At 44.6% G+C, this 18,430-nt stretch overlaps 2 protein-coding genes across 3 annotated transcripts in view; one reads left to right on the forward strand and one right to left on the reverse strand.

The window, feature by feature from the left end:
• The first annotated feature begins 1,256 nt into the window (after nucleotides 1-1,256).
• Nucleotides 1,257-18,430, forward strand: part of LOC127750613 (uncharacterized) — a 64,315-nt gene continuing 47,141 nt past the window's right edge. The window contains exons 1-2 of the mRNA XM_052272723.1: nucleotides 1,257-1,454; nucleotides 6,549-6,725. Of these exons, the coding sequence (XP_052128683.1) occupies nucleotides 1,257-1,454; nucleotides 6,549-6,725 (375 nt within the window). The remainder of the gene's footprint in view (nucleotides 1,455-6,548; nucleotides 6,726-18,430) is intronic.
• On the reverse strand, nucleotides 16,575-18,424 carry LOC127750618 (uncharacterized). Of its 2 annotated transcripts, XR_008011787.1 has the most exons (4): nucleotides 17,954-18,424; nucleotides 17,801-17,864; nucleotides 17,652-17,725; nucleotides 16,575-17,561 (listed from the first exon to the last, which is right to left on the reverse strand). XR_008011787.1 is itself a non-coding variant. In XM_052272729.1 (2 exons), the coding sequence occupies exons 1-2, from the start codon at nucleotides 18,221-18,223 to the stop codon at nucleotides 17,829-17,831; spliced, it is 306 nt and encodes a 101-aa protein (XP_052128689.1). In that variant the 5' UTR covers nucleotides 18,224-18,424; the 3' UTR covers nucleotides 17,754-17,828. The 2 variants fall into 2 exon arrangements, 1 of the variants encoding a protein (XP_052128689.1); XM_052272729.1 differs by lacking the exons at nucleotides 16,575-17,561; nucleotides 17,652-17,725 and having other exon boundaries at nucleotides 17,754-17,864.

The raw sequence follows: 18,430 nt of genomic DNA on the forward strand, positions 1-18,430 counted from the left end.
ATTAGGGTTGCCTACTTTTAGGGGCTCATTTTTTACGTGATTAAACGCCAACTTATTCCCTATTTTCCCTGATTGAGGGTGTGGCTAGATTGAAGCACCTACAAAATTTACAAAATTTGCGAAATGTATTACTATAACTGACCGCGAGTACCAAATACTAATACAATAATTTACGCGAAAAGAGCCAACGTAAGAGGAATCCGCGAGCGAAGCGAGCGAAAATTTTTGTGTTTTGTTTTACTTGCCTTGGTAAACTATAAGAGTAGTATTGTTTGCAAATAGGAAGCAACTAAGAGTGATTAAAATTAGTCTCCGTAGCAAAGAGCCGTAAGGTCGCGAGCGCACAACATAGCTCCCCAAGTGCCATGAAATTGGAAAACAATCGCGAGCGAAGCAAGCGAAAAATTTTACATGAAAAAGCTTGCTGAACTGGACGTAAAAGTTTAACTTCATAAATGGTAAAAGTAAGAGGAAAATTTCGTTAAAATTGCAAGTTGCATGCCACTAAATATGCGATGCTTTGTGTCAAGCCAAGTTGTTGAACCAGCTGATAGGAAATGCAATCAGGCCGCAGTGTTGGTGCTGTTTGATTCGGCTGGGCCACAGCTCCGAGCTGCGGGGACGGGGCCGGACTGTTATTATTATTAATGCCTCCCTTTCCTCTTATTTTCTTTCCTTCTTTTTCTTTCTCTTTCCTCTCTTTCCCTCTCTCTTTTCTCTTTACCCTTTCTTCTCCTACCCCTCCCTCACCTACCTTCTGCTTGCCCTACCTACCTACCTTAGCTGATGGACGGTGGTGACTCGTCACCACCGTAACCCTACGATGGGCGCCACTGCCGCTCGACACAGCGGCAGTCTCTAAGCTACTCGTGTTTTTCGTGGAGTGAACAACTGCGTGAGTTCTGAAACGCGCGGTTGAACTGCGAGCGTCTCTAGTTTGAGGTGTCGATTATGTGTGAACCAGACATAGGCCTCCAATTATTGGTGCAATCACAAAAAACTATATTTAGTGCGGAGTTTGTCAATTTTTTCCATCACGTCAATACCGTTGGAAATGCCGTAGATGAAATCACCTTTGTCGCATTGCTCCCCATGTCCCACTGTACCCGACACTGTTAATTACAACAGTAAATCGCTACAGAATAGTCTGGTAATTCCTTTAACAGTTGTGCTGATCCTGTACGTACCACTAGAGGAAACTTGTACAAAACACCTTCCAATTTTTACAGTTTCCTAGAACAGGAGAGACAAATAACATGCTCCGCCGTTCTCCGCTGTGTTTTATGTTTGCAGATCGTGAAAAGGACGATCCGGCATTTTGGGACGTGTTTCTGTATAAATTATTGAGCCGCACTGATGTTTCCATTACGCTATCTTGCGATGGGCAAGAGCAAAATGAGCGTATCCGTCCAAACTACATTCTAGCAGGCTCGCCGGCTTACGTCTTAAACCAGGTGATGATTACCACGGTGAAAATTGTTCCTTGGTATCCAATGACCATCGCGTGAAAGTCGACTTAACAGAAAATCCACCCACAGCCGATCAGGCGTAAATAATGCCAGTTCCGCAAAGACGTCCTTTTGGAAAGGTGTTTCTTTTTCGATCAAATATCTATGTTGTACACAATACTTCACACTGGACCCAAAATGAGAAATATCATTTCACGGTAAGAGCTTTCACAAAACGTTTTTGCTGAATGAGTGATTTTAGCGGTAAGAAGAACAAGAGGAAGTTTCAAGATTGTCGCCACGGACCACAACAAACATTATTCGATTGTTTTCTCGAAGCGGCTGCTAGCAGACGCCCGCTCTGAACGTTATATTGCACCCCGTACTAAAGTGAAGAGATCTTGGTTGTCTCCAAGGGAGATAGCGTGGAGCTGCGCTGGTCGGTGCCACTATAGCTGCCAGACTCGCTCGGCATCAGGCCGGCGGAAATCTCAAAGCGGCTAGTGGCACCGACCAGCGCAGCTCCCTCTCAGAGATCACTCTGGCCCAGTGGTCACCGGCTCCGCTCGGCAGGCGGAAGGTTGGTGGGTCGATCCCAGCCCGTTGCGCCAACGATTCTCGTTTTCGTCTTTCTTCGTCTGTCACATTTCGATGTCTCCAGATTGTCTCCACGCGATGGCTCTGTGTCGTCTCTGAACGGGGTCGTAAACGAGACCTGACTGAGACGCAACTAGAGACAGAACGCCACGTCTCGAGGTCGTCTCCGTGTTGTCTAAGTTCGGCTGTCACTGTCTTGACAACGTCTCCTAAAGGTCTCCTCGTTATCTCCCTTGGAGACAACCTAGATCTCTTTATTTTTAGACGAGACCATTTTGAGTCAAATTTCGTATCATTTTAGTCGGATGAAAGAGGGGAACCACAAAACATAGCATTTGAACATACGTGACGAATTCGTCAGGTTCGTTAGTAAGATATGGTGTTAGTTTGTTAAAATTGTTAACTTGAACTATTATTTTCATAGATTAATAACACTAAATAGTATACTTAGCCTGCTCTTTTGCTTAAAAGCTTATAAGCGGGCTCATGCCATCGCCCCTCTGTCTGTCAGTCCGTTCCCCAAGAAGGACGAGAGCTAGAGGTCTGAAATTTTCAGGGTATTATCTCGACAACGAAACGGTTGCTGCAAATCCTGGCAACCACCCCTGAGTGGGTCTGAGGGGGTAATACAGAAATAGGGGTTGGTCCAAGAAGTGGGAAAAAATATTATTTTTCTGATTTCTGAAGGGGTTACTTGTGAAAGTAGAGTCCATTGGACTAAAATTTGTCCGTTTGGCTCTATCTCTCACCGTTGAGACGCTAGAGGGAGTTTTTCTCACAAAAATGGCCCAAAAGTGAATGTATTGTTTTAAGAAAATATTTGATGGTCTCCAAAGGGGTAAATCGTGAAAGAAGAACCCTCTGGGCTAGAATGTCGTCCGTTTGACTTTCACTGTTTACTTACAAAAAGGAAGTTTTCTTACCGAAATGGCCAAAACAGTTTTATTTTTTTCAAGAGTACACTTTTGTCTGAGAAGTATGCCGTCGCGGTTCAAAAGTTTCTTCTAAGCAGAAGAGTGGGCTTATATTAAGGTAGCACATCATTAATAAAATGTGTACACACGGGAAAAAAGAATTAGTCCTCACAACTAACAAATTATCTGATTTTGGGATAGCTAATCCCAAATTCGCTGTGGCAGCTAAGAGTTAGTTGCCACGGACAAGAGTTAGTTGCCACAGCGAAGATGTCTCCTGCAGCGACATCTTCGCTGTGGCAACTAACTCCTGTCTGTGGCAACTAACTCTTAGCTGCCACAGCGAATTTCTTGTCTATCCCAAAATTATATAATTTATAAGTTGTGGCAACTACTTCTTTTTTTCCCGTGCACTCCTATGCAAAAAGACAAAACAAAAACAAACAAACATTTATTTCGTTGTTTTGTTGTACTTCAGCTGCTACCTTCCTATCAGTAATTTTAGCGAAATCATTGCGGACACGCTCGGAGTTATTTCAGAGTATGCCTGGAAGTATATGTTATGCTGGATTTAGTCTCGTGAGGCGAGGCCCGTAATTCTGTCCTCACCTCACCTGATTTTGAGACACGGGCCTCACAAATTTCGTGGGCTCTGATTGGCTTGCCTAGCTTAGATAGCCAATCACAGCTTTAAGGCCCGTGCCTAGCTGAGGTGAGGACAGAATTACGGGCCCCTCCTCACGAGACTAAATCGAGCATAACTTCTTCTGAGTCTAGTCTTATATATCTTTTCACATGTGTCTTGTGTGTTGTTCGACCCATAAGCTAACATCAATAACCCGGGTGAAACGGTTTGTATACAACTCACTTAGAAATTTTATAACAATTTATAGACTTTTATAAAATTTTACATGATTGTGTACACCGTAAACAAACCGTTATAAACTATAAAGAGTGTTTTACAAATGTGTATTTTATTTGGTAAAATTTTATACAATTATAAACAGAGGTATGTATACGTTTTTGTAAAATCTTATACAATGTATAAACAATACACGTGCCGTATATAAGTCGACGTATATTAGAGCATCGTTGTACCCCACGCATTATACAGCAGCCACATACATGAGAATAAATGGCACCTTGCCCTACATTAGAATGTATACAGGCACAAACACTAACACACACTGACTAATAACGTTACTGGGTACTCCCCTAAATGTAGGCCAAATGTGGTTGAGTTCTAAAATGCAGCATAACTTGTAAACGGCTACATAGGGTTCGAGAGCAAAGTAAATTTCCAGAAATTTTGAGTAAAAAACTAGTAAATTACGGTAAATTACTTTCCCTCAAAGTAATTTACTTTAAGATTTGTAAAATATCAGAATTATTTTGCCCATTTATTTTACTTTTTTGGCACTCAGAGAGGTGGCTGTTCTTCTTATACGGGCCGTAAGGCCACTAAATGTTAATGGATCGATTGACAACGTTCTAATATTTTGAGTGGACATATGCATGCATATTTATGTTCTATTTTGCGCCAAGCTTTGCAATTTGTAGAGGTTTTCGGCTCCAATGCTTTGTAAACAATGAAGACAATTACATACATTTTAAGTTCTTATCGTAATTGTGCACAAAACTTTATGTGGCTACCGAGGCCCGACGTAAGACTAAGACTCCGCTAGTGTACGCGAGGATGCACTACGTATGCTTTTAAAAGGCAGCAAATATTTTGAAAGGTTTTTTTATCAGGTGGTGAGGAAAAGAGTATCTGTGGTAGTGCTTCCGAGGCCAGTGGTGCTTCTGAAGCAAGTGCTGCAATTACTATATTGTAATCGGGAAAGCATACAAGTACCCTTTAAAAATGTTTAAAATTGCATATTTAATTAAATTGTGCTGTTTTTAGTAAATTACTCAAAAAAACAGTAATTTACTGAAATTTACCCAGGTTTTTTACTTTGAACCAAAATTACCGGTAATTCTCGAACCCTACGGCTACACATAGGGATGTGAAACGATAACTATCGTGCTCAGGGCAAAAAGATGCTGTGGCAAACATATATGCTGAAAATGACAGCCACCCACTCAGGCCGCTTCTCCTGCGAGTTTATTGAAACGCTCAAGTATATATTGTATAATATTTTATAAAAAGGTATACTGACACAGTAATACAGTTTAACCAAATGTCGCCAAATGTAATACAATTACGTTTATATACAGCTTTATACAATTACTTGTTGGCTGAGCGATTAGCGAAGCCTATTACTCCAGTGATGATCAAAAAGTTTCGCGTCTGTCTGTCTGTCTGTCTGTCTGTGTGTGTGTCTGTCTGTCATCACGATAACTCGAGAACAAATTGAGCTAGCGACCTGGGATTTTCAGGGTCGTTTTGTATCATAAAAAGACAGATCAAGTTCGAAGTAGAGCATTCTAGCTCAAAAAATTGATTTTTAAAAAATCAAAAACCACAGGACCCCAAAATGACGTTTTTTATAAATATTTTTTTTATTGTTTCCTAAGGGGTTACTCATCAAAGTAGAGTCCTTTTGGCGAAAATTTCGTCCGTTTGGCTCTATCTCTAACCGTTGAGGCGCCAGACACTGTTTTTCACACGGAAATGACCCCAAACCATTTCAATGTTTTTTCTGGTCTCTGAAGGGTCAACTCGTCAAAATAAAACCCTGGGGAGCAATAATTGTGATTCTTGGGGCCGAAGGCCTATTTACGACTCTTTCTTTTGCCCGACTCGGGTGTCAGCGCCGCAGGCCTAGGTAGATGTATGCCAGGCGCGTCGCAGCGTAACAGTGTTTCGTGAGATATCGCGAAGCCTGTTACGCGAGACGTCGTCTGGCGTACATCTACCTAGTATACATCTTATACAAACTTACCGTCAATGTTTTTTCACCCAGGAACTTAGAAGGGATTTGGCATAACTTGCATGTATTCTACAAACTGGGGCACACAGCCAAAGATGTTCAGCGTAAGAGAAGAATGCTTTGTTTTTCGAGTTTTGATTACGAAGTAGACAGCAAAGGTACCTGGGAAAAAGATGGTTCAAAGCGAGCCGTCACTCAAACGGGCCGAAGGCCCGTTTTTCGATGGAAGCTATATTACACCATGAAAAATCAGAGGGAACGGGCCGAAGGACCGTCCCAAACGCCGCCGGCTGGCCAAGCTAGGCCCGCTCCCTGCCGAACCGAGTTGCCGGTGGAGCGAAGCGGAGCTGGCAACTTGGTTTTGGCGGAAGAGCGGGCCTAGCTTGTTATAATTCTAACAAAACCAAGTTAGACTCCAACAGACGCGATGTAACATAAGGTATTGGGGCTCCCGAGCGCGAGCGGCTGCTCGGGAAAACAGTTGAATATTTGTTGTGGTCCGTGGCGGCCCTCTTGGAACTTCTTGTTCTTTTAACCACTAAAATCACTCATTACACCCACCGCTTAATGCTGAACTTCGTGTTTATACGGACCCACCAGACAATCCATGTCTATAGGTCTGATGAAGATACGCTTTTCTGGGTGACTCCTGCTGGGCGAAGCTGTGTGTTAAAATTGAAACTGCGCACCAACTAATCATAATGTGTTCGCAGGTTCTGCGATTTCCCCGCGACACTGCATCCAGAGACTCTCTTCTTCTGGTACTGCTGCAGCAATCCAAGAGAAATGACAGTTTCACTCATGGCAGTAACGAGACGTTTCTCTCGAAGCTGTGTTCGAGATACTGGCGAAAAGTTGTAGTAGCTAGTGAGAACAGAGAGAAAGGAGTGGTATGTGACCTTAGCCGGCTGAAAAAAAAACAACTTAAGATTTAAAAAGTTAAGGGAGGCTCAGATCAAGGTGCCACTAAAACGTATGTGGGTCATTCTCCTGAAAACGGGAAATAAGTTGTTGTTTTTTTTTTGCTCTGGAAATCAGTTTTTCTAGCTAGGTACTTCGGAACGATCTCTAAACATTTGTTAGTGATCTAGAAACACAAGCCAAACGGATTATTTCAAAAAACCAAACCTTATAGCCCATGTAATCACACATCTTTCCTAAAAAAAAAAAAGGAGTAAAAAGACTTAAAATACAGTGTCCCTCACTTTTTCAAATATACGCTGGAAACGCAAGTGTGTGGATATTGCTCACTTGCAGGTGTGTAAATGTTTATTCGTACACTTAGGGGGGTAAACGTGTGAAATTTCTAGGAATAATTCACACGTTTACGCACATAAGTGTACGAATGGATGTTCACACACCTGCAAGTGTGCGACATTCACACACTTGCGTTTCCAGTGTAATATCAGACTTTGATTTAAGGTCACACTACTAATGAAAATTATAGATCAGAGCTCCTAGGCCTGTGCGATTGTTGAAATTCATTGGTAATTGACAATTGTTGGAAATAATCGAAATTGGGTCGATTCCAATTACCGGTAATTGACAATTGATAACCCGTTCGATTAATTGACCAACCCGATTAATCGAAAGGGTCAATTATTTGATTTTTATCGATTAATTGTAATTGGTCCGCCAATTTGTCAATGAAGCGATTAAAGTTTGAATTTTGCTTTTCTTAGAAAATATTGTAGTTTTTAAAGGCTGTTTGCTTTAAAAAAACGATTAGTACAATTGAGGTAAGGGTAAGGGGCACAGAAATGAGACAGTCAGTGTTACTGCTGCTAGTTTTTATTATGTACTCGATTTGAACAATACATTGACAGGAAATAACAAGAATTATAGAAAGGCCAACGCGCAGGTTCAAAGTTACAGGCCAGGTCGTGGTTGCATTTCAATAGATAATCACTAATTCAATTCTTAAGTTTTTAGAAATTTCCTGTTTAAATACAAAAAAATAAGTTGAATTGAATGGCGGTCACTCGAACAGCTCCTGCTCAGAGTCACTACATTTCCACCGTCAGAGAAAAGTCTCTCTGACGGCATGCTGCTCGCCATCATATAGCAAGGGTCTGAAGGTGCTTGTAGGTCCCCATGTGGTCCCTCCACCAGGGTCGCACGTCCGCGTCCTTGCAAAGACTGTCCACACAATCATAGCTTGCCAACTCCGCACGGAAGGCAGCTGTGGGAGTGAGGGGTGCAGAAGCTTCAACTACATCCAATAGTCCCTGTGATCTTTTCCGTTTGCCAAAAAGGGACTGCAGACAGGACTTCTTGGCCGGGGTTGTTGTATGTCAGCGTCACTGGAGTTGGTGTCTGTCGGGGCTACCAATGAGGCGTCGAACTCGTCAACGAGCAGCTCCTTGGCTCACTGTCTTTCGGAAGGAAGGAGGCCGTCCCGGATAGCCGGGGTCAAGGGGTAGCTTCACTTGACGAGGATGTTGTTGAGGTTTGAAGCACAACGTTGAGCGATGCGCACATGTGACCGCGCCAGTGGTGTCATCTCCTTTAACTTTGCCTCGTCTAGGGGTTTCGGATCATAACGCTTCTTCATCTTGGTGATGACGTACTTCCTCAGGGTGTCGGGAGACAAGAGGTTCACGTTAAAGTCGAAACCCTCGTCTTCGTCGTCCTGTAAAATAGGTTTGGTCGTGATAGTCTTGCAGTCGCCCCCCCCCCCTCATTTTCTATTAAACCTAAAAATGAAAACCAAAATCTATATTACCGACTTCATCGACTAACTCACCATAGGTTCGTCGTCTCCTTCGAAGCCAGCTTCCAGGAGGTGCAGCACTGGCAGTACAGCGCAGGCAGTAACGTAGGATTCTGAGCAGAGAGTTGTGCTAATTTCCCCAATCGGCTTCGGTATGTACATGTTACAGTGAATATCCGGGTGTCAGAGAATGTCCGGATTCCCTAGTGAAAGTCCGGATTTCCTGGCCCTAGTAGGGAATGTCCGTTTGGGACAACTGAAACCGGACATTCACTAGGAAATGTTGGCTATGTTGGACATTCACTGAAGGCAGTCAGAGAATGTTCGAAATCGGACTTTAACTGAGTGGGGTGGCAGGGAATGTTGGGAATGGAAGTTCAGGTATTGTGGGTCACAAGGGTTTATTCATTCATTCATTTGTTAAGGCAGGCTGCCTTCCCCCAGGGTTGTTAACGTTACTTTGAAAATGTATCGCGATACCGTTACCTCGTTACTCTACCCTCGGTAACGCGTTACCGATACCGTTACAGCCTTCGGAGAATTGTAACGCGTTACGTTACTGGTAACGTCGTTACTTCGTTACTCGATACATGAAATTAATGTTTATAAAAAATTTCTAGAACGAAACAGTAAGGTGTTAATGTATAATAAGGGGTATTTTATACGTAAAAAAAGCATGTTAACTAAAGCCAAATTTCTTTAAGAAATATTCTTCGTAATGTTGCATACAATGAAATTTAGCAAAAAAAACTTTTTAATGTTCTAGACAAGGGAAAAATTACATGCGAAATAAGTCTGACACCTCCCGCAAAATAAATGCGAAATAATGGTGAAATAGTCGCGAAATACCACCCAAACCCAAATACCGCGAAATAACCGAAATACGTTGAAATGACTCGTACACTGTGTCGCCAAGTCATTTCCCCTTCGACTCTTGAGGAGTTCGGCGGAGCGAAACGGAGGCGACGCACTGCAGTGACTGCCTCAAATATGACCGAAGGAAGCTGTCACCTGCTGTTCCTGATCTTACCATCTTACCCTTCCGCCAAGCCTGCCTCCACCACTCCACCAAGACCAGGCAACACGCCGGTGGCGGTCAGGAGAGCAAAAGGACTGCTGACCTACGGCTGACTCATATGTCTGGGCCGGAGGCTGGCGCTGATACGAAGCGGTGCGGTCTCCTTGTCACCATACCGCACTTCCTCGGCCAGCGAGCCAGTGCGTGCGGGGAGTCACAACATCCCCTCCTCCCTCTCCCAGTCCCGCGCCGCAGTCCAGCGGCCCTAAGCGCCTCGCCCAGCTATGCTGAGAAGTCATAATTTAAGACCTGACCCCCCCCCCTTCTGCTCCGTGGTGTTCACGGAAAAACATTGCACGATTGCTGCAGAGCGCTTAAACTTTAACTCTCTTCGCATCATCATCATCGAATTAAGTGTATCCGTCAAATATATCCCATGTAACGAGTAAAATGTATCGACGTTACGTCTCGTTACTGACGAGGGTAACGATAACGCGTTACCGATACAGCCCAAATGAAAATGTAACGCGTTATCGTTGTAACGAGTAACGCGTTACAGTAACTTCGTTACTGCGTTACTGTAACTTTAACAACCCTGCCCCTGATAGCACTTTGACCCATATAGTTGGTTATTTTTTTTTTGCATGTGCACCTGATGCCAGCCCTGCACCTGCTTGCAGTGCAGTTGCACTTCAAGAACCCCTCGTTGTCGCAAGCGAAGAAGATCACCTGCTCACCAGCAACGCCATCCAGAGGGACGATGAGCCGCTCCACCCCGTTGATCTCCAGATCCCGAACCGGCCAGTCCGCCGTCCGCCATTTTGAATTTTGAATTTACCTTTTTTTCTGATTTTTAGCCCGCCCTTCTGCTTTGAAAAAGCTATCCAGCGGGCTTATGCAAACGACCTCGTGTTTGTCTGTCTGTGTGTCTGTCTGTCTGTGTGTCTGTCTGTCTGTGTGTCTGTCTGTCTGTCTGTTCCACAAGAAGGAGATGTGCTAGAGACTTCAAATTTTCAGGGGATCTCAAGGTTCACTCCCACAAAACAAAACGCCCACGGCAAATCCTGCCAGCCACCCCTAAGGGGCTGAAAGGAGGTGTCGAAGAAAACAGGAAAGGCCAAAAAAGTTGGAAAAAAATATTTTTTTTATGATCTCCTAAGGGGTAACTTGCGAAAGTAGAGCCCTTCGGGCGAAAATTTCGTCCGTTTTGCTCTATCTCTCACCGTTTGAGCGCTAGAGGGTCTTTTTAGACGAAAATAAGCTAAAAATTGACATAGTGAACAACAAGATGTAGAAAAAGGCCTAAAAACAGAAAAAAAAAGAAAGGAATCTCTCCCCCCACCCCCAAAAAACGTTTTTTAAGCAGAAGGGTGGGTTGTAGTCGCGGTGCTTCACCGTTCCATCCCTTTCTCGAGTCTTTTGGGCAAACTCAAAGATGACGGGTTTAAAAATTGCTGTTGTGAACAATTGAATGTAAAAGAAGGCCCAAAACCACAAAAGAGGTAAGAAACTCCCTCCCCCCACCCCAAAAAACGTTTTCTAAGCAGAAGGGTGGGTTGTAGTCGCGGTGTTTCGCCGTTACATCCCTTTCTCGTGTCTACGGGGCAAATTTTAAGGACGACGGGCTTTGCGGGCCGAAGGCCCGTTACATCATTTGATTATGTTCTACAGCAAATCGCGTGACAGAAATGGTCGGGCCGCAGGCCCGACCATCGCCGCCGGCAGGCCAAGCAGGCCCGGCCCCTGCCGAACGGAGTTGCCGGCGCAGCGAAGCGAAGCTGGCAATTTCGTTTGGCGGAAGGGCGGGCCTGCTTGTTTTTTCTTGTCCCGAAGGGTGCCGAAAGGGTAGTGGGGTGTTGCCAGTTTGGCTCCCCCGGTAGATATGGAAACAAATAACAATAGCCACTGTGCTTGCACTGTGCTTCCGCTACTTTGCGTTAACAATGACGGCATTCCCGACCACTCCACTCACAAGGGAAGGTTTTCCGGAGATACAGTCAGATTTCAAAGGCCCTTTAAGAAGTAGTTGTTTGCACCTCTAGATTAGGATTGGCACTGATTTTAGCTGCCCGTAGGGAGTTTGGGGGTCATTTCACAAGAATTTCATCAAAAATTTCCCAAATTCATCAGTTTTTTGCCGTCTTTGCATGCACATATCTCCGAAACCGTTTGAGCTACAGCGCCCAGATTTTGCAGATAATTATCCTTCAATTAGTACTTTCCATGAAAAATATTTGAACCAAATCAATGGGGTTCACCATAAGGGGCCTAGCGTCGCATCCCCCTCTCCGGACCCGTTTTTGCGACCCTGATCGATTTCGTTCAAATTTTCTACAAGTAAAGAACGTGTCAAATTATGATTTCCTTCAAAATCTGGGCGCAGTAGCTCAAACTGTTCTTGAGATACGCGCATGTAAAGTTGATAATCAGGCTAAGAAGTTTAGCGAATTTTCAATTAAATTCGCGTGAAAACGACCTTCAAACTCCCTACGGGCAGCTAAAACCAATGCAAAACCTAATCTAGGGATGAAAACAACACCTTGAAGCGCCATTGAAATCTGAGTGTACACCGGAAAACCGTCCCTTGTCAGTTCAAGTCCGATTTCGAACATTTCCTGACTGCCTTCAGTGAATGTCCAACATAGCTGACACTTTCTAGTGAATGTCCGCTTTCAGTTGTCCCAACCCAAACGGACATTCCCTACCGGGGCCAGGGAATCCGGACTTTCACTAGGGAATCCGGACATTCCCTGACACCCGGACGTTCACTGTAACATACATATTCTTGTTATCTGGCGAAATTGGGTATATTGTGTTAATTTTTTTTTACACTTAAAACTTATTTAACAAGCCCCACCCCCCCGTGACTTCTTAAAAAAACGCAAATTACCTGGGATGCGCTTTGAGTGTTTTCCTCTCTCAAAACCTTCGCTGAACTCCCTTGGGTCGTCTCGTTGTGCCACTATTCGCTCGAAGAGCTTCGATTCCGTCCAACAACGGGTAGGCGAAATGGTTGGAATCACAAGTGGTGTGCGGTGGTGCTTTTTCTTGTACCAAGCTTCGTAAGTGTGACACACTCTGGGTGTGTTTGTGTACGCTAGTAGTGCTCTAGCCGCCCTTACCGCCGGTGCTATAAGTTCACTTGCAAATGGGTGGATTTGAAAATTGTGTCAAATCCGGAGAGCGCTTTTTGGAGGGTGAATTTCAGCAGTCACGGGGATGACGCAGAAGGTGAGTGACGTCACGGGGATGAAAACTCGCCAAGGGGCGTCACGGGGATAGCCACCGCTCTACGGGGGGTCACGGGGATGGCCACCGCTCTACGGGGGGTCACGGGGATGACACCGCGCCTAAGTCCGTCACGGGGATGACCGACCATCGCTCTCCTGAGGGTCACGGGGATGACACCGCGCCCGAAACCGTCACGGGGATGATCACCGCTCTTCGGAGCAGGGTCACAGGGATGACACCGCGCACAGGACCGTCACGAGGATGACCAATGATCACCGCGCCATAAAGTCCGTCACGGGGATGACCATCGGTCTCCTTCTGAGGGTCACGGGGATGACACCGCACAGGACCGTCACGGGGATGACCCCCGTTATTTGGAGGGTCACGGGGATGACACCGCGCCCAAGGCCGTCACGGGGATGACTACCGCTTTATGGACGGTCACGGGGATGACACCGCGTACAGGACCGTCACGGGGATGACAACAAGTCAACGACCGTCACGGAGATGACAACGCCGCCAGGTCCGACGTGCTCTTCGTCTTTGCTCCTTTATCTCCGCGTGTAGGCAAGATATAGTCGTTTCTATCATACCATGAGTTAACTTTGGACAAGCTCTTTCGAACCAGCTTGTCTAGCGTTTTTCCTTGATTACTCTTAAAGCAATACGATATTTGGCATTTTGACTTCACCTTTGTCTTCCTCTCGAAAAAACCTTTCAAACGAGTATAAGGTTGATGGGGTTCCGACGCATTCTGCGCTAACTAGCCTCCTAGCCTTCAGAACCCCATCAACCTTATACTCGTTTGAAAGGTTTTTTCGAGAGGAAGACAAAGGTGAAGTCAAAATGCCAAATATCGTATTGCTTTAGGAGTAATCAAGGAAAAACGCAAGACAAGCTCGTTCGAAAGAACTTGTCCAAAGTTAACTCATGGTGTGATAGAAACGACGATATCTTGCCCATACGCAGAGATAAAGGAGCAAAGACGCAGAGCACGTCGAACCTGGGCGCGTTGTCATCCCCGTGACGGTCATGTACGCGGTGTCATCCCCGTGACCGTCCAAAGAGCGGTAGTCATCCCCGCGACGGCACCGGGCGCTGTGTCATCCTCGTGAGGGTCCTGTGCGCGGTGGTCATCCCCGTGACCCTCCCACTAGCAGTAATCATCTCCGTGACGCTCCTATGCGCGGTGTCATCCTCGTGACCCTCGAAGAGTGGTGGTCATCCCCGTGACCGTGTTGGGCGTGGTGTCATCCCCGTGACGGTCTAGAGTGCAGTGTCATCCCCGTGACGGTCATGGACGCTGCGTCATCCCCGTGACACTCCGAGGAGCGATGGTCATTCCCTGTGGTCATTCCCTGTGGCCATTCCCAGTGGTCATTCCCTGTGGTCATTCCCTTTGCGTCATCCCCGTGACTCCCTGAGGAGTGTAGCTATTGGACCCCCCCCCCTTTCTTGCCGTCTTTTGCTATTTTTCAGCTTTGTACGCTCTCTTGTTTGTAGAAAAAAACATGTTTAAACTTGTTCGGGAGGTTTGACCCGTATTGATTCTCGAAGCGTATGGTCTGAGGAGTTGTTTTTGACTAAGAGTGTACTTCTATACGGAAAGACAAGTTTTTAAACTTGATTTATGTTTTTAAAACGGGAAAGTTCAAAAACCTGGGGACAGACATTCATATTGTTATATCTTCACCAATTTTTGACATTTCTGAACGCGCTTTGGCTTAAAATGATTATTGATTCATTCTACAAATGAACGATTTTTTGGTTTTGACCTTTACCCTCCCCCTCTAATTATCCGAGTGCTTTAAACTTCAAAAATGGAAACAGGGACACGCCAAAAACGCGTATTTTGGCCCTTCCTGTCATCCCCGTGACCTGCTGGTGTCAAAATTGACGAAACTGAGTTGTGTTCCTAGTCGATCTCGATCTTCTGCATGCGTTTCGACTCCGAACGATGTTCGTGTGCCTCGCATTCAAGATTAAAGGTCCAGGGACACGAATTTGACACAATTTTCAAATCCACCCAAATAGTCTTTTTACTCCGCTTTGGATAGTGTGCCCAGTGCAACGCATGTGGTCCTACTCCATCAGATCTGTGGCGACACGCATAATTTCTTCAGCATTATCGGTAGTTAGTGCAATGCAGCTGTTTTTGTCTAGGCCCCATGTCCTCAATTCACCCACAAAAAGGTTCCGCAGCTCAAGTCCGGTATGGCCGTCATAGGTTGCACGGCAGCTCAGAGTGACGTCTTCAAAACTCTCCCAGCTTTTAGTGGAGAAGTGGGCAGTAAGAGATGTGAACGGTACATCTACATCGGACGTCCAGTTGTCAGATGTCATGGAAAAAATCTCAGCTTCCTTTAGGAAAAGTTTAACATGGTCACGAACCTACAAAAATGGAAGACCGAAATTACCATGACGTACGAAGTTACATTTCTCAATAGACCTTTTCGCCTACAACGTGGCAACGCCGTAAGTAGAATCTTATACTTGAGATAAACCGTATTTTGAGTGTCTGTCAACCAAAGTACTCATCACCACTGGATTCCTTGGAAAATTTACTAGAGACAAGTGTTTTTGCTTTTTAAAAATTTGCCTATATTACAATTTCACTACAGAGATTTGCGTTGTTGCCAAGTTGTAGGCGAAAAGGTCTATTAGTGAAAAAATAAGTTATACTACACTCAAAAGTACCTTTTTCTCTAGTTTTGAGATATAAATATCAGTCAGCGTCCGGCGAGAAAACACCTTGTAACCTGGGTAAAAAGCAGCTAATAAGTCCCTGAATCCTTCTTTCTCAACCGTGTTCAACGAGTGTGTCCGAATTCTACAAGGGAACGTTCCTCTTAGGTCCGGATGGGTCGGTCTGAGAGAGGAGAGAAGGGAACACGGACCGTGGCGAGCCGCTCTCTCCACCCGGCACCCATACATTCACATTCGACATCGACACATGCGCGACATGCGACAGACAAGTATAGACAAGTTTTAGTGGGTGAAGTGAAAGCAAATTAGACATATAAGAGACAATTAGAAGATATTATTATTTGACAGGTCATAATAAAAAATGGCAAACTCTGAGACCGAATACTGCAAGTATCACAATAATTCATTGTTGTTTTGTAATGTTTTGATACAGATGATCGCCTCTCATTAACCTAATTTTTCACATGTGTAGGGTCTGAAGAAGAGGAGATATTACTAGCCAGGACCAGAATAAAATACCACGAGAAATATTTCTCCGGATCCAAGGGGAACTCTTCGCTTATGGGTGGAAAATTGTAATTAATGAATTGAAGAATAATGTAACCAGAAGCCATGACGCAAAAATCAAAAAGAAGTGGACTTAAACGAATTCGGTGTACGAGGTAGGAGCCCAGCGAACAGAAAGGAGTACTGTTATTGAAATTTCTCAGGTTTCGTTAAAATATATTTACTTTACAGAGACTGAAAGAACCCTCCATGCGTGACACTGGGAAGGGAACAGAGAATGGAGAGGAAACGGCTGCACACTCTGAACTGTATCTAATCATGGATGAATTCTACACAGGAGAGCATACCCTCCAACCTCCTCTCCTAGCCGAGTCTTCAATGGAGGAAAAGTTGAGAAACGTTGACGCTGAGGTCGCCACTGGTCAGTCGAAGTATGTAGGGTTGGCAAACGTCACCTGCTCCAAGAGCACCACTGAGCCTACTGCTTATCTAGTTCAGCAGCCCAGCTCTTCACAGCAAGCCAGCTCCTCCAAGCAGGCAATGCAATCTGAAAAAGCTCCACAATTTTTGGCAATCAGTAGCAGCTCGGAGGAAGAGGAGAAAGGGGGCATGTTGCCTCCTCCTACTCAAGCTAGGGCTTCAAACGATAACAGATGCTCTGACTACTATAAAGTGTAGCAAAAGCCTATGAAGGCGAAAGACAAGGTGTAAGACACGGTGAAAGACAAGAAATGCAAGAAGTGTAGCCTCAAAAATAAGTAAAGCCCAGAAAACTAAAGTTAAGTTATTGTTAACCGCTCCGGCAAGCCAGGTGGTAGGTTGGGAGGGTACGCTTTGACTTTAAAGTCCTCAAAAGAAATATGGGCGCCAGGTGACAAGTCACCGTCAAAGGAACAGGCTACTAGTAGATCTTAAATGGTTAAACAATAACAAGTGGCTTTAATAATGCAATGGCAACAATTTCACACAATGTAGGAATACAAATACTGACTCCAGAAGAACCTCAAAACACAAAGTTCAAACACTAAAACTAAAATATGAACCACAAGTTCACAACTTCAAAAAACAGAGGCCAAAAGCCATACAAATACTTAAATTAAAAACCAGAGGACCAGCCTCTAACTAGAGCAAAACTCGCTCCATATAATCTCTATAACAAGGCTCTAAACACAGCCAACAACAAACTCAAGAACAAACAAGTTCCTTACTCAATCTCTCAAAATCTCAACTCAAAACTCGGCTCAAATGTGAACCAGAAGTAAGCATAGGTGTTCTAGTAAAACTAGAGTATTCAGAATGATTAAATACTAACAAACACTAAACATGTTGACTCAACAACACAGAACCAAACAAACGGGTTCTAAACTCGCAAAACAACGAGAAAATCCTCAAGGCTCTTGAGAGAAACAACGTCACATGAGACGAGACGAATCATAGCAGGCAGAGCCATAAGGTTAAAATCAGAAGTCAAACATGAACACATGTCAAGGTAGAGAGCATAACCTCGAACATCACCATAAACAAATACAGGTTATATCATAACCAAGGACCCTGAAACAAGAGACATACAGGACACTCAGTATACCGGACATAGACCAGGAATAAATCATGATTCTTCTGAGGCATTGAATATCAACTCACCGATCAGGTGTTATAATCAAGCACTGGGATCCATGCGGAGCGCCACAGTGACATCGGGTCCAAAACCAGAGCTCCTAAAATCCATCATTCTCAATCAATATATTTTCTCCAAAATAATATCATCATCCTAGTTAAATGCCGAGACTCACCAAGCAATAAAATAAAGTGAACAAATCACTAATAAAAAGGAACTCGGAGCAAACAGATCAACACCTGGGCGGAGCACATGGAAACAGGAGGTTAGGTGGGCCGCTCATATATACATCTCACGTATAATCTCTTCAGAATTAACTGGCACTCACCGAACATCTCTCCAATCCAAAATAAAGCATTGCTGATTCCAAAACTGAAGACGGATAAGTCCCAGATAAAATAATATCACGGATGATCTCAGATAAAATCACTTGCTCTCCACTACATGTTCTCTCCACGGAATCGCAGACCGGAAACTGACTGTCACCGCTCTCACTGCTTCCCAGAACGTTCCCGTGGCGCCGCGCGCCAAAAGAGCCAGTATGGCAAACTGTCATGGCCGCTTCTCGCGCCAAATCTCCAATATGAGAATCAGGCATGGCCGCTCAGCGCGCCAAATTCAAAAGGTATGAAAAACGTCACGAGGAGGGAAGGGTGGGAAATTCGAACTCGAGCGCACAAGCGCGAAGCTTAAAACTGTACCGTTAGGCGCCTCAATTTAAAAAACCAACGGTCACCTTAGACTACGGACAGAAATAAATAAAAATGGAAGGAAAAACCAACCAGTAACGAAAGTGATCGTTACA

The sequence above is a fragment of the Frankliniella occidentalis genome, unplaced genomic scaffold, assembly GCF_000697945.3.
Source record: "Frankliniella occidentalis isolate FOCC.00 unplaced genomic scaffold, Focc_3.1 Scaffold221, whole genome shotgun sequence".
NCBI classification, from domain to species: domain Eukaryota; kingdom Metazoa; phylum Arthropoda; class Insecta; order Thysanoptera; family Thripidae; genus Frankliniella; species Frankliniella occidentalis.

Coding starts and splice junctions, on each gene's coding strand:
- LOC127750618 (XM_052272729.1), bottom strand. CDS start 18,223: ATGCCTGATTCTCATATTGGAGATTTGGCGCGAGAAGCGGCCATGACA. Junction 17,865..17,953: donor TTGGATTGGAGAGATGTTCG/GTGAGTGCCAGT, acceptor TGCTCCGCCCAG/GTGTTGATCTGTTTGCTCCG.